The sequence below is a fragment of the Procambarus clarkii genome, chromosome 6 (assembly GCF_040958095.1).
Source record: "Procambarus clarkii isolate CNS0578487 chromosome 6, FALCON_Pclarkii_2.0, whole genome shotgun sequence".
Classification (NCBI taxonomy): Eukaryota; Metazoa; Arthropoda; class Malacostraca; order Decapoda; family Cambaridae; genus Procambarus; species Procambarus clarkii.
Window position 1 is genome coordinate 18,453,960 of NC_091155.1, and position 16,533 is coordinate 18,470,492.

Here is a 16,533-nt window from a genome sequence, read left to right on the forward strand (position 1 = left end):
GGTGGTATGGTGGGTCTGAGGGTGGTATGGTGGGTCTGAGGGTGGTATGGTGGGTCTGAGGGTGGCATGGTGGGTCTGAGGGTGGCATGGTGGGTCTGAGGGTGGTATGGTGGGTCTGAGGGGTGGCATGGTGGGTCTGAGGGTGGCATGGTGGGTCTGAGGGTGGCATGGTGGGTCTGAGGGTGGTATGGTGGGTCTGAGGGTGGCATGGTGGGTCTGAGGGTGGCATGGTGGGTCTGAGGGTGGCATGGTGGGTCTGAGGGTGGCATGGTGGGTCTGAGGGTGGCATGGTGGGTCTGAGGGTGGCATGGTGGGTCTGAGGGTGGTATGGTGGGTCTGAGGGTGGCATGGTGGGTCTGAGGGTGGCATGGTGGGTCTGAGGGTGGTATGGTGGGTCTGAGGGTGGCATGGTGGATCTGAGGGTGGCATGGTGGGTCTGGGGGTGGTATGGTGGGTCTGAGAGTGGCATGGTGGGTCTGAGGGTGGCATGGTGGGTCTGAGGGTGGTATGGTGGGTCTGAGGGTGGCATGGTGGGTCTGAGGGAGGTATGGTGGGTCTGAGGGTGGTATGGTGGGTCTGAGGGTGGTATGGTGGGTCTGAGGGTGGTATGGTGGGTCTGAGGGTGGCATGGTGGGTCTGAGGGTGGTATGGTGGGTCTGGGGGTGGCATGGTGGGTCTGGGGGTGTCATGGGGGGTCTCACACACACACACACACACACACACACACACACACACACACACACACACACACACACACACACACACACACACACACACACACACACACACACACAATTACTTGTACAAAGACACGAGTACTAAGCGTGGCTTGGCCCTACCCTCGCTGGACCCGGGTAACTGGTCGGCGAGTGCTTGTACGTGGGAGTGGGCGTAGTCGTAGGCGTGGGTGTGGGCGTGAGTGTGGTCGTGGGCGTGGGTATGGGCGTGGATGATGGAAAGGTGCAAGTATGGGTGGAAGTAATTATCACAGTAGCCAACGTTAACCAGTTGCACAAGAAAACCTTGCTGAGGTTAATGTCTCAACCGCTGGTAAAAGTTTAGTGTTCGTACTGGACACGACCAGAGCTCGTATACTCCATATTTAGGGCGCCTGACAGCTGGGTGGACAGCGCCTCGGATTCGTAGTCCTGGGGTTCCGGGTTCGATCCCCGGTGGAGGCGGAGACAAATGGGCAAAATGTTTCTTTCACTTTGATACCCCTCTTGTCTAGCAGTAAATAGGTACCTGGGAGTTAGACAGCTGCTACGGGCTGCTTCCTGGGGGTGTGTAACAAAAAGGAGGCCTGGTCGAGGACCGGGCCGCGGGGACGCTAAGACTCGAAATCGTCTCAAGATAACCTCTCAAGATATATTATTTTGTTATGTTAATAATCACTCAACCACAGGAAGTGACTTATGAACTTTTACAATAGCAAGTTACAATTACATCAAATATATTTTAGATAATTGTGGGATTACCTGGAAAATCTTTGGTGGAGCTCCAGTATATTATATATTCCAGTACTCAGATAGTAAGTGCTAAGTACAGCTTATCTCAGCCAAGGGGGGGGGGGGGCGGCTGCTGGTCAATATGGGACATTCTACTGTGTAATATTCAAGGACGTGAATATTTTCTTCACAAATTTGACAAAGAATTCGACACTTGAGATTCGGGAAAGCTGCCAGAATACGTCTTACTTTGGCCACTAAAACATCTCATTTTCCAGTTACTGCTTTATTAGTTACATTTAGTAATGATCATTCATGGTATTCATCGCAGTATTTAATGCTACAGTTTTTAAGACTTTTAAGACGAGTTTTAAGACGAGTATTTCTTGCCTCTGTTGTATTTTGATTGGACATTAGATTCAGTGAGAAAATCCTTAGGTGCCGTGATGAGGGTTCGAATCTACGCGGTTGGTGTTCCCATACACACACTGTATACGACTAGACCACGATATGGTATAATAATTACAACCTGGAGATCTACTGAACGCAAGAGGGTTTCCTGAGGCTTTGACTGAAGCCGGATAATTTAACGTGAACTGATTATCACGTTTACCAGACCACACACTAAAAGGTGAAGGGACGACGACGTTTCGGTCCGTCCTGGACCATTCTCAAGTCGATTGTGACATTCTCACAATCGACTTGAGAATGGTCCAGGACGGACCGAAACGTCGTCGTCCCTTCACCATCTAGTGTGTGGTCTGGTCAACATACTTTAGCCACGTTATTGTGACTCATCGCCTGCAACTGATTATCACGTTAGTGTGATTACTCTCTGTGTATTAGATTCAGTATTGGCTCTGTCACTACTAATGAAACATTTATGATGCCTGCCGGCCTGCTACTGCATGATGTTGTATGTCAAGAACATCATACCTTAAGATGCCGATATGCGATGATATCTAGAGGAATTAACCTCAAAATTGCTTCTTTTACCAGTTAAAACATTCATTGAAATATCACTGATTATTTCCTTGGTGTTACATCATAGTGTGTTGAGTACCAGGAGTGTACTCCTGGTACTCAACGCAGTCCGTTATTCTACTCTCTCTTTTACAAATTTAGTAGCAAGGTTTGTACTCCAAGCTCGGCCTGAGTCAGACTACCACAGTCACAGCCACGCTTCTAAGGCACCACGAAATCATATTGTTTATATAATTAATAATAATTATTAATTTTATCTGGAGACAGGCAGTCAGAGTGTATTTATACACGTTAGGCTTATATCGAGCCCCCCCCCCCTCTTCACAAGGACGAATTACTAACCCCGCCTAGGATGCAACTCCCCAACAAGCCGACTAACTTGTCAGTTAGTCCAACTCCTGAGTTCACGGGTGAACAGGTTCATTAAATGATAGGAGATGCACCCAGCAATTTCTATTCCCGCCCAATATTCGAAGCCGTAATTCTCGATCGTGAGTCGAGACCAATCTCGACTGAACTCCCTCGAAAATATTACATGCACAAGCGGTACCACCAACGTGTATAGGACGTCAGAATAGCCCTCATATACCTCGTTACCTGAACACTCTCAGCGTTGCTTTGCGTTGTTGACTCAACATTTATTAGTGACGAGTTCACTATGCAGGCGATGAGTCACAATAACGTGGCTAAAGTATGTTGACCAGACCACACACTAGAAGGTGAAGGGACGACGACGTTTCGGTCCGTCTTGGACCATTCTCAAGTCGATTGTGACTTGACATAATCGATTGGCCAGTAGATTGTGACACAATCGTTGACTAGACACTGGTCTGGTCAACGAGTTCACACTATCCCTGATGCAGTGACGGAATCTATCGCTGGGTTCTATTTCTCGAGTGGATCAGTTCATTAACTGGCCTTTTACTTGACATGGATATAACATTTTAATAGTTGGATATCTTATACAACCAAATGCATAAATAAATTAATTTTTTTCTTACACACAGAAATCACAATAACGTAATACATCAATAAACAAATCCACAAGGGCCGTGACGAGGATTCGAACCTACGTCTGTGAGCATCCCAGACGCTGCCTTAATCGACTGAGCTACGACATGATCAAAAAAAGAGTTGAAACCGAAGTTCTACTAAACTTACTGGATCCTGCAGCCTCTCCGAGACACAAACCAGAATTTCCAACTCTTTTTTAACCATATCGTAGCTCAGTCGATTAAGGCAGCGTCTGGGATACTCACAGACGAAGGTTCGAATCCTCGTCACGGCCTTTGTGGATTTGTTAATTTTTTCTATTTCTTCTATGTCTAACATATGAGACGGCTGAAAGTGAGATTGCATATGGTATTGTAATCCATTCAGCTACCGGCACACAGAACCTTGGGTCTATATATGCATACAGTGTGACAAGTAAGGCATTATAATCCCTCAGAGAGCAGATAAATGCTCTATGGAACTGACTAGCCAGTCTTGCATTAATTACAAGAGTGAGACGAAGAATGGCCCGAGAGTGCTTTAATCTCTGTCTCCTTTTGAGATAAGAAATGAACCTCGAGTCCTTAATGAGACGTGTGTGAGACCGGCGCTGTGGGCGTGGGTGTGAATGTTGGCGTGGGTGTGAGTGTGGGCGTGGGTGTGAATGTTGGCGTGGGTGTGAATGTTAACGTGGGTGTGAATGTTGGCGTGGGTGTGAATGTGGGCGTGGGTGTGATTGTGTGTGTGGGTGTGAATGTTGGCGTGGGTGTGAGTGTGGGCGTGGGTGTGAATGTTGGCGTGGGTGTGAGGGTGTGTATGTGGGCGTGGGTGTGAATGTTGGCATGGGTGTGAATGTGGGCGTGGGTGTATTAACTCGTGTGAGTGACTAGTTGTAAGGGTGTGGTGTGAGTGGGTAGGCCCAGGGGATTGAACTTGGGTTTGCTTGTGCTCACCCAATTGTGTTTCCGGTGGTTGAGCTTTAGCTCTTTACTTCCGCAGCTCAGCTGTCTCAAGCTTGGCATATAAGTTAATGAGCTGATTGATTGATGAAGATTAAGCCACCTAAGAGGTGGTACGGGCACGAATATCCCGTAATTAATGAGCTGTTGGGCACTATCTTACATATATTCAAATCATTCCCTCATCACCTTATCTTTTAATGCATTCTATTTGTTGACTCCTGACTGATCTTTTAAGTGTCTGTGACTCATTTGGGCAGTCCGTCCTCCTAAGGTTTCCCAACGTCAAGAAACTGTCGTGCTAACGTGCCCTTATCCTAACCTACCAGAGGACCCAAAACAGAAAACGGGACAGTATGTCGATTTCACAAGCCGCTACCATTTTCTACTACGACAATTTTTGGCCATAGGGAGAGAGTATACGTCAAAATGCGACGTTCTATTAGGAGGATAGGTTGCATTTAAGTATCCTGTGTCCTCCCCCCCCCTGTGTCCTCCCCCCTGTGTCCCCTCTGTGTCCCCCTGTGTCCCCCTGTGTCCCCCTGTGTCCCCACTGTATAAGTGCCACTCTAGCTAAATAATCAGTCGTTAGGTGCCCAATATTCCCTCCAAGTCCTCTGGCTTTCAGTGGCCGAACTTTGCCTGAACTTTGTCTTGTGTTTGACTTGATAAGGACTCCACACTGCAGTCTCGTATCCCTGGATTAGTGTGTGATATGCTGTGGTGGGGTGGCCGGCGGTGTCCGGGTCTTATGTGTTGTCACATGTGCACCTTGCTTGTCTCTCTCTTCACACACGCTCTCTCCTTCCTCATCCTCGCCTTCGCCTTGCAACTCTCCTTTACAAACGTCCTTTTATGTACACACAGAAAATACACAACAAAATACACGCAAAAACAGACAAAAACACACGATAAAGCAGAAAAAACACTCAAAACATACAAGGAAAAAGACATGCAGGATCATGCACGCTCTTCCCCCGAAACCACCCTCTCTACACGCACACGCACATGCACGCCGTCCACAGCTCTACCCGCCATGCGCGAACACGCACGCATACACACACACACACACACACACACACACACACACACACACACACACACACACACACACACACACACACACACACACACACACACACACACACACACACACACACCTGTTGATTGACGGTTGAGAGGCGGGACCAAAGAGCCAGAGCTCAACCCCCGCAAACACAACTAGGTGAGTACACACACACACACACATACACACACACACACACACACACACACACACACACACACACACACACACACACACACATTGACGGTTGAGAGGCGGGACCAAAGAGCCAGAGCTCAACCCCGCAAGCACAATTAGGTGAGTACAATTACGTGAGTACACACACACACACACACACACACGCACTAGGGGACACAGGTAGAAACTGAGTGCCCAAATGAGCCACAGAGATATTAGAAAAAACTTTTTTAGTGTCAGAGTGGTTGACAAATGGAATGCCTTAGGCAGTGATGTGGTGGAGGCTGACTCCATACACAGTTTCAAGTGTAGATATGATAGAACCTAGTAGGCTCAGGAACCTGTACACCTGTTGATTGACAGTTGAGAGGCGGGTCCAAAGAGCCAGAGCTCAACCCCCGCAAGCACAACTAGGTGAGTACACACACACACACACACACTCTTAAGGCCTGATGGCTGAGTAGACAGAGCTCGAGATTCGTAGTCCTAGCGTCCGGGATCGATCCTCGGTACCAGGGAGTTAGACAGATGCTACGGGCTGCTTCCTGGGTGTGTGTGTGTCAGGGGGGAGGGGGGAATCAGTCGATTAATTGACAGTTGAGTGGCGGGCCAAAAGAGCTAGAGCTCAACCCCCGCATACACATCTAGGCAAGTACAAAACGCCTTAATCCACTTGACCATCACGACCGGACATAATGAGGTGATAGCCGAGGCTATTTGAACCACCCCACCGCCGGCACTCGGATAGTAATCTTGGGCATAGCATTTTACCAAATCACCTCATTCTTTGGGGCACACGTGAGGAACACAAATGCGAACAAGCCTGAATGGTCCCCAGGACAATATGCAACTGAAAACTTTCAGTTGCATGTTTTCAGTTGCATATTGTCCTGGGGACCATTCAGGCTTGTTCGCATTTGTGTTCCTCACGTGTGCCCCAAAGAATGAGGTGATTTGGTAAAATGCTATGCCCAAGATTACTATCCGAGTGCCGGCGGTGGGGTGGTTCAAATAGCCTCGGCTATCACCTCAATATGTCCGGTCGTGATGGTCAAGTGGATTAAGGCGTCTTGTACATACTAGTTGCGTTGCTCCTGGGAGTATGGGTTCGAGTCACTTCTGGGGTGTGAGTTTTCAGTTGCATATTGTCCTGGGGACCATTCAGGCTTGTTCGCATCTAGGCAAGTACAACTGGTAAGTACACCTGCATTTGACAATTGCATTTGGGCCTTTTGCTAACAGAGTGGTACACGGTTGGAACATATTAAGTGATAACATGTTCATAACAGTAGATAATTAAGTGATAACAGTAGATAATTACTCACACTCCTGCCATGTCTCCACCCTTTCGGCGTCCACATTACTTTAAGCACTTCACGTTCACACTATCTCTATTACTATAACCAAAAGATTACATCTAAAATGCAAATCTGTTACCTGAACTGCGTTTTTAAATTCAATATTTGAATAATTTATTCAAACAAATTCAAAAGTCTATGGACGCACGACATAACATTTCACATCCATAGACTTCGTGAACGAGGAGGCATGGAGGCCGTGTCTTTTCTTCATGGAGGTCCCTGGGCTAACCCTAAGAGACATGTCACACTCGCTAAAATCAGGATTAATCCTTCAAGATTTAATGAGACCAAACTCAAGCATCTCACCTACAAGCTAAGACAGACATTATCTTCTAAAGATAAGGTCCTAAATGATTACTAACAGATTTCTATGGTCACTCGAACAGATGATGCTGATGATATTTGTTTAGTGTAGGCTTCACGACATAGGTTTGGTGTAATGATAATGCCCAGATCATTCCCTCAGCCCAATCATTCGTGGATTTCATCTCCAATTGTCTCGCTTTTGTGTAGTCATCTGTTCTCAATATATATAGTTTTTCAATATATAATGGACCTCCGCTGGTGGTCATCCTCACAGTAACTCGCTGTCTGCAGTTGTTTACAAGTAAAGAACCTTCGAGAGAAAGTAAGTAAAATAAATAAAGATAAAGATGAGAGCCTACTGGAGCATTATACATCTCACTCCGGGCTGCTTTTCCAACTTCTGCATTAGTCACGTATGAGGGAGAGTCAAAGGTTCTTTTACGAAACAGAAATATGCAGACAACCCACCCTTGTTTGTCTTGTAGGACGTTTGTGGCTCCGGTCACAGAATTAAACAAATTTGTAGCGTAAATTTGTCTCCTAGTTTTCTGGTGTTTTCCCTATTACTCGTGTCTTGGGTAATGGTGTCTCCATTACCTTGTGTACTTAAATACTATTCTACTTTATGTACTTATGTATTCCATTACCGTGTGTACGTTTTCTTCCTTACAATTCTGGTTGATGAATGGGTTTCTCCTCGGCCTTTCATACCCATTTCTAAGTGACAAACATGCCTGCTGTACTTCACACTTCTGTGTAAAGTGGTTCCTCATGGCTTGAGCAGTGTTCGCTGAGTTCTGTTTCAATTGCCATTCCTAACTGGAATTTCCTTATCTCCTCACTTTCGATATCATAAGTGAAACTAAGAATGGAAATTCGCTCGAAAATTTCTTAAGCTTTAACAATCGTTCTTAGGCAGATGCCTGCAAGATAATGTAATCAACATTCCAACAGATGACGTGAGGTTTTAGTTCCATATCAACAAAGACTTTCTCCTGAATAGACAGATAGGGGATAGTGAAGGATAGGCAAGGCCGTGAAGTGGGGTGCTGGTAGCGAGTAGAGAGGGAAGGTGGCCCGAAGGCTAGAGAAGGTTGTGAAGATGATAGTTCCGTAAAAAAAGGTTATGGTGATGCTGGTTTTATGTAGAAAATACAGTTACAATCATGAAGATAATGTGTGTAGGGAAGATGTGGTAGGAGGACTCATCTTGATGGTGACAGAACATTACGACGTGGTAGGAGGACTCACCTTGATGGTGACAGACGGGGTAGGAGGACTCACCTTGATGGTGACAGACGGGGTAGGAGGACTCACCTTGACTGGGATGCAGATAAGGATGAGGAGGAGGTCGGCACTGGCGAGGGAGGCGAGGAAGACGTTGGTCGTGGTCTTGAGGCGACGATAGCGGCAGATAGTGAAGATAATAAGACCATTACCGACCACACCCACCACGTACGTCACCCCATATACCACCAGCGGGGGCGCCAGCTGCCTCCAGTAGAAGGTATCCAGCGCCGCATCGTAGTCGTAGTCGTACGCGTACAAAGTGTCGTTGACACTTTGCGATGTTCCGTTCCTGAATAAGGTCCCCGTGCTGTTAAAATCGTTATCATAGAAATTGTTGTCCACGATGTCGGTTCGCGAGTCGTTCATGTTGGCTGCGGGAGACGCGATAGAACACCCGACTTGTGTGCCTGTTGACGGTTGCTCAAGTCACCCGGAATGCTTGTGGTTGTCCTGTGCAGTATACCAAGAAGCGTCAATAGTTGAGGCTTATTAGTCAGATCCCTTGAGCGTCTCCAAGAAGCCAGCACCTGTCACCCTGAATGGATTTACGCAGACGCTCCTCCGTCAGACCCAACAAGCCCGCGCTTCCTGCTGATGCCTGTCTCCTGCTCTCTCTATTATCACAGACCTGCTGGCCGTCCCAATACTGCTTGCCGCCTTAAGAGGTAAACAACAGATCTACATCCTTATCCTCTTTCCTCTCAGTTCTCGACTTGTAAATGTACTCGTGGTTTGAGTGGAAGGTCAAGTAGGTCCTTGAAGTTGGAGTGTAAGGTCAGAGGTAAACAGTGGCCTCCAGAGGATATCAGTGTGGCCTCCTTGACTGGTCGGTGGAGAGAGATTTGTGGCTTAGATTGGATCAGTGATTTAGTGTTGGTGGACAGACTCTTTCCCTTATCTTCTCAGCCCACGGCTCGAATGTCTATCTTTCTCTTTCTCTCGCTATTCTTCGTCTTTGCTTCGTTCATTTTCCCACAAAAACGGGTGTGATTTGTTTTCTTTCCTCTCTCTCTCTCTCTCTCTCTCTCTCTCTCTCTCTCTCTCTCTCTCTCTCTCTCTCTCTCTCTCTCTCTCTCTCTCTCTCTCTCTCTCTCTCTCTTTAACTTTGTTGTGTCTACGAAATTATGGAATATCCATACTTTCCTTTATCAGTTTTCCATTTTCTCTAGTCATCATTATTGATTTTCTTCAATTGTCGGCAATTATCGAAACTCACGCGCACGTAAAATTCCTGCTTCACATTTTCTAACGAAATCGATTTATCATTTGCTTTTATTTATTACTCCGTGACTCAAAAAAAAATGATTTTGCTAATTATTATTATTGAACTATTTTAATTTTCCTATGACCTGTGCTACATATATAAGATATATTATTGCCACTAACTGTTCGCGAAATCTGTTCCAACGCTCATGAACTCGTTAAATAAGCGTTGTTTCACTGGTAATTAGCGCAGTTGGTCGCTAAATAAATGCAATTCGTCGCCTAATCTCTTCAAAGAGATAATCTCAAAGTCTGATCTCTGGACTTAAGTGTAGAGATGTAGAAACCTTAATTTTACGTTTATAATGTTCAATGTTCTTGAATAACTGTTCTATCGCCTGTTATGAGCTGCAGCCTCTTCACACCTGGTGCACAGTGTTCAACACCTCCCAATCACGTGCTAATCCCACGGTTTGGAATTGATTTTACCGTTTCAGTGCTAATTAACGAGCATGTATAAGGATTTCTCAGATTGTCGATACTATTCACACTACCTCGTATCTGATGAGTTTATCATTTTTTTTAAAGTAATGATATGTAATTATCTTATCACGTGGTCATATGACCTTCCCTCCAGTGACTTGACCTTCCTTCCAGTGACTTGACCTTGCCTCCAGTGACTTGACCTACCTTCAAACTAGCGAACATCGACTTCTCACCTGATGATTTACCAACCTGCAGGCGTACTCATCTAGTCATTTATAATCACCATATGTTTTCTGAAAGCACTTGACCACCTCCAACGACGTTGTTCAAGTGTTGCACTTAAATAATTCCACTACAACACTTTAATGTCACACAAATATATATATATCACTAGTTGTTGTTTAGGATAACAAGCTGTTTGATGTGTTTATTATACTAATTACGCGTCTCGTTAACTTTGGTTATCGTTCTATTTATCGAGTTATCATACGTGACTGGCAATTTTCTCATTATGATAATCCGGTAGTTAATCATAGCGATTTGCTTTGGCTAATTACGAGCTAATTACGGTGTACGGGTCAAAAGTTATCTTTCTCTTCCCTGTGGTACGAATAAACCAAGTCGCGAGTGCAGGATAGCAAAAGAACGCTGAAATAGCGAGTGAGCGCGTGAACGAGCGAGTGAGAGCTGGGTGTGCAGGATAGCCGACCAGACTCACTGTGGCTGCTACAGTTGCCAACACTCGCAATAACAATCTGCTCGTCAGTTTAACATTCATGTATGTTTCCTCGTTGTATCCTTCAGGAGTTGTCGTTTTTTGTTTTATTTTCGGGGTTAGGACTGTGTGTGTGTGTGTGTGTGTGTGTGTGTGTGTGTGTGTGTGTGTGTGTGTGTGTGTGTGTGTGTGTGTGTGTGTGTGTAGGTGTGTGTGTGTGTGTGTGTGTGTGTGTGTGTGTGTGTGTGTGTATGTGTGTATGTGTGTGTGTGTGTGTGTGTGTGTGTGTGTGTGTGTGTGTGTGTGTGTGTGTGTGTGTGTGTGTGTGTGTAGGTGTGTGTGTGTGTGTGTGTGTGTGTGTGTGTGTGTAGGTGTGTGTGTGTGTGTGTGTGTGTGTGTGTGTGTGTGTGTGTGTGTGTGTGTGTGTGTGTGTGTGTGTGTGTGTGTGTGTGTGTGTGTGTGGGTGTGTGGGTGGGTGTGTGTGTGTGTGTGTGTGTGTGTGTGTGTGTGTGTGTGTGTGTGTGTGTGTGTGTGTGTGTGTGTGTGTGTGTGTGTGTGTGTGTGTGTGTGTGTGTGTGTGTGTGTGTGGATGTTTTGCCTGCTTCTCTCTTATGGATTATTTTTCAGTCTTGCAAGGGTTTGTGAAAGACGAAAATGCAGGGTTTCATGTTTGGGGTTTTGGGGAAAATTTGGGGTTTCAAGTGATGAATGGGTGAACTGATACGGGAGTCTCATGGAAGAAGAAATGGGAAATAAGGGTTTGGAATGAGTAACGAGGGTTATTGAGAGTATTATGAGAACATGGAAGCCCAAAAGGTCTTTGGGAAACAATGAGTGGAATTAAAATTTATATTGGAGAGAAAGGTTTACTGAAGGGTTTAATGGATTATGAAAGGACTTGGAGGCTTATTAGAAAAGAAAAGGCAGTTTATCGGTTTTTATGTAAGGTTTTGGAAGCTGAAATAAACATTATTAATTGAGGAACTGAAATTGTTAAGTGTGGAACTTGGGAGCTAAGGAATTTATAGGAGGAAATGGATTAATTTCACTGATGAAGATTAAGCTACCACAAAAGGTGGCATGGGCATGAACACCCCGTAAGTGGTAGATGTTTGGAATTAATGTGATTTTGGGTCGAGTAACATCTTATAGTGTCTGTGGGCCCCTAACTGCTGGTTATAGTGTCTGTGGGCCCCTAACTGCTGGTTATAGTGTCTGTGGGCCCCTAACTGCTGGTTATAGTGTCTGTGGGCCCCTAACTGCTGGTTATAGTGTCTGTGGGCCCCTAACTGCTGGTTATAGTGTCTGTGGGCCCCTAACTGCTGGTTATAGTGTCTGTGGGCCCCTAACTGCTGGTTATATGGTATGGCAACCGATTGTTCTTCGTCTTATTTGAGGGGAAGAAGGATGTAAACGCTCCATGGATGAAGATTGCGTCATTTTTTATGTAAATTCCTTAACAAGATAAAGCTGCCAAAATGTACATATTAGCATGGATTAGAAGGGAAATTTCGTCCCCAGCAATTTCCAAAAACTGTGATAACTGAAAACTACATTTGTTTTTCAAAGAAAAGCATATTTTGAAAGAAGTTAATACTAAAAATATTTCGAAATCAATAAATATATTGTTTTCTTGAATAGTTGCAGAAAAATATACACGATTAGAAATCTTGTAAATCTTATATATATATATACAATAAGAGATTTAAAGCAAAATAGTTTCCACTACGGGTTCACCATAGCCCGTGCTACTTGGAACTTTTGTTCCGAATAGCTGAATCTAAAACAACAACAACAGCACCAAAATGGAGTAAAATTGCCTATTGCCCAAAGTTTTGTTCTCAAAGATTAAGAGCGGGATTTGCTGCCATTGACGACACAAAATACAAAAGAACACCAATTAAAATAATATATATATATATATATATATATATATATATATATATATATATATATATATATATATATATATATATATATATAAATATATATATATATATATATATATATATATATATATATATATATATATATATATATTTATATATATACATTACAGGTATTAAAACAACACAGATTGCTATAATTGCCAGAATTCCTGTGCGAAGAGATTACAGCATGGTGAACCCTTTTTACCGACAGACATAATGATTCTCAAAATACACAGAGTAGAGTTCAAGACAAAAATAATAGTATAGTCATATGTGTAAAATAATGACATTATTATTTATATTACACTTTACTCTTATTTACACATACTATTGTAAGTCATATTATGGGGGCAGCAACACTAGAAAACGGAGAAATTATTTAAACAAAAATCGATTAACCCATGATTAAAAATCATACAAATTTATATATATATATTGTAACTATCTTCTTGAGGTTATCTTGAGATGATTTCGGGGCTTTAGTGTCCCCGCGGCCCGGTCCTCGACCAGGCCTCCACCCGCAGGAAGCAGCCCGTGACAGCTGACTAACACCCAGGTACCTATTTTACTGCTAGGTAACAGGGGCATAGGGTGAAAGAAACTCTGCCCATTGTTTCTCGTCGGCGCCCGGGATCGAACCCAGGACCACAGGATCACAAGTCCAGCGTGCTGTCCGCTCGGCCGACCGGCTCCCTACATATATATATATGTATATATATATATACAACTACGAGGTGTATATATACATATACGAGGTGTATATATACATATACGTATACATATACTACGAGGTGTATATATACATATACGATGTGTATACAACTACGTTGTATACACCTCGTAAAGTTGGTGTATTGTATGTGTTTGGTGTCAGGTGTGTGTTGTGCTTCACAGCTGTGTGTGTTGTGCTCCACAGCTGTGTGTGTTGTGCTCCACAGCTGTGTGTGTTGTGCTCCACAGCTGTGTGTGTTGTGCTCCACAGCTGTGTATGTTGAGCTCCACAGCTGTGTGTGTTGTGCTCCACAGCTGTGTATGTTGTGCTCCACAGCTGTGTGTGTTGTGCTCCACAGCTGTGTATGTTGAGCTCCACAGCTGTGTGTGTTGTGCTCCACAGCTGTGTATGTTGAGCTCCACAGCTGTGTGTGTTGTGCTCCACAGCTGTGTATGTTGAGCTCCACAGCTGTGTGTGTTGTGCTCCACAGCTGTGTATGTTGTGCTCCACAGCTGTGTGTGTTGTGCTCCACAGCTGTGTATGTTGAGCTCCACAGCTGTGTGTGTTGTGCTCCACAGCTGTGTGTGTTGTGCTCCACAGCTGTGTATGTTGAGCTCCACAGCTGTGTGTGTTGTGCTCCACAGCTGTGTATGTTGAGCTCCACAGCTGTGTGTGTTGTGCTCCACAGCTGTGTATGTTGAGCTCCACAGCTGTGTGTGTTGTGCTCCACAGCTGTGTGTGTTGTGCTCCACAGCTGTGTATGTTGAGCTCCACAGCTGTGTGTGTTGTGCTCCACAGCTGTGTATGTTGAGCTCCACAGCTGTGTGTGTTGTGCTCCACAGCTGTGTATGTTGTGCTCCACAGCTGTGTGTGTTGTGCTCCACAGCTGTGTATGTTGTGCTCCACAGCTGTGTGTGTTGTGCTCCACAGCTGTGTATGTTGAGCTCCACAGCTGTGTGTGTTGTGCTCCACAGCTGTGTATGTTGAGCTCCACAGCTGTGTATGTTGTGCTCCACAGCTGTGTATGTTGAGCTCCACAGCTGTGTATGTTGAGCTCCACAGCTGTGTGTGTTGTGCTCCACAGCTGTGTATGTTGAGCTCCACAGCTGTGTATGTTGAGCTCCACAGCTGTGTATGTTGAGCTCCACAGCTGTGTATGTTGTGCTCCACAGCTGTGTATGTTGAGCTCCACAGCTGTGTGTGTTGTGCTCCACAGCTGTGTATGTTGTACTCCACAGCTGTGTATGTTGAGCTCCACAGCTGTGTATGTTGTGCTCCACAGCTGTATATGTTGTGCTTCACAGCTGTGTATATTGTGCGCCACAGCTGTGTATGTGTGTTGTGAGCCACACCTGTGAATGGTGCTACACAGCTGCGCATGGTGTTACACAGTTGTGCATGGTACTAAACAGCTGTGCATGGAGTTCAAAAGCTATGCATGGTGCTTCACAGCTGTGTATAGGGCTACACAGCTGTGTATGATGCTACACAGCTGTGTCGGGAGCTCTACAGCTGTGTACTGTGTTACACAGCTGTGTAGGGTGCTCCACAGCTGTGTATGGTGCTCCACAGCTGTGTATGGTGCTCCACAGCTGTGTATGGTGCTACACAGCTGTGTATGGTGCTACACAGCTGTGTAGGGTGCTCCACAGCTGTGTATGGTGCTACACAGCTGTGTAGGGTGCTCCACAGCTGTGTATGGTGCTCCACAGCTGAGTATGGTGCTCCACAGCTGTGTATGGTGCTCCACAGCTGAGTATGGTGCTCCACAGCTGTGTATGGTGCTCCACAGCTGAGTATGGTGCTCCACAGCTGTGTATGGTGCTCCACAGCTGTGTATGGTGCTCCACAGCTGTGTATGGTGCTACACAGCTGTGTATGGTGCTACACAGCTGTGTATGGTGCTACACAGCTGTGTATGGTGCTCCACAGCTCAGTATGTTTAACCGTTCCTGTTTAACAAATTTGTTATCTTTTTATTCTAGCATTGTTGAGGCAGTTGATAGTGGTAAGGATTGCGATGTTGTATACCTTGACTTTAGCAAAGCTTTTGATACAGTGCCACATGAAAGACTGATTAAAAAAATAGAGTCTCATGGTATTGGGGGTGCTATATTAAGCTGGATTAGGGCATGGCTATACCAAAGGAAACAGAGAGTTAGTATAAATGGAATCAAGTCAGAGTGGGAAAATGTTGTAAGTGGAGTGCCTCAAGGCTCTGTCCTGGGACCTCTGTTGTTTATAATATATATAAATGATTTAGATTCAGGTTTGAGTAGCAACATTTGCAAATTTGCCGATGATACGAAAATCGGTAGGGAAATTAATTCGGAGGAGGACTCACTATCACTTCAAGTTGATCTAGATAGGGTTTTGAAATGGTCAAAGGATTGGCAGATGCAGTTTAATGCTGATAAATGTAAAGTTCTGAGGTTAGGTAATGATGATTGAGTTACAAGATACGAGCTAGATGGTGTTGTGATTGCGAAGTCGGATTGCGAAAGGGATCTGGGAGTTATGATTAGTAAGAATTTAAAACAAAAGGATCAATGCATAAATGTTCGTAATAAGGCAAATCGGACACTTGGATTTATTAATCGCAGCGTTAGTAACAAGACACCTGGTGTGGTTCTCAAGCTATATCTTGCTCTAGTTAGGCCCCATTTAGATTATGCAGTTCAGTTTTGGTCGCCATATTATAGAATGGATATAAATTCACTTGAACGTGTCCAGCGTAGGATGACTAAGTTAATTCCCCAAATTAGAAATCTTTCATATGAAGAAAGATTAACAAAGCTTAAGTTGCATTCACTGGAAAGGCGAAGAGTTAGGGGTGACATGATAGAGGTTTACAAGTGGATGAATGGACATAACCGGGGGGATATTAATAGGGTATTAAAAG

At 44.8% G+C, this 16,533-nt stretch overlaps 1 protein-coding gene across 1 annotated transcript in view; it reads right to left on the bottom strand.

The window, feature by feature from the left end:
* The window catches only part of LOC123749950 (QRFP-like peptide receptor), a 165,827-nt gene extending 156,227 nt beyond the window's left edge, over positions 1-9,600 (bottom strand). Inside the window, exon 1 of the mRNA XM_069305979.1 lies at positions 8,612-9,600. Coding sequence (XP_069162080.1) covers positions 8,612-8,950 — 339 coding nt within the window. The 5' untranslated portion in view covers positions 8,951-9,600. The remainder of the gene's footprint in view (positions 1-8,611) is intronic.
* Positions 9,601-16,533: the final 6,933 nt, after the last annotated feature.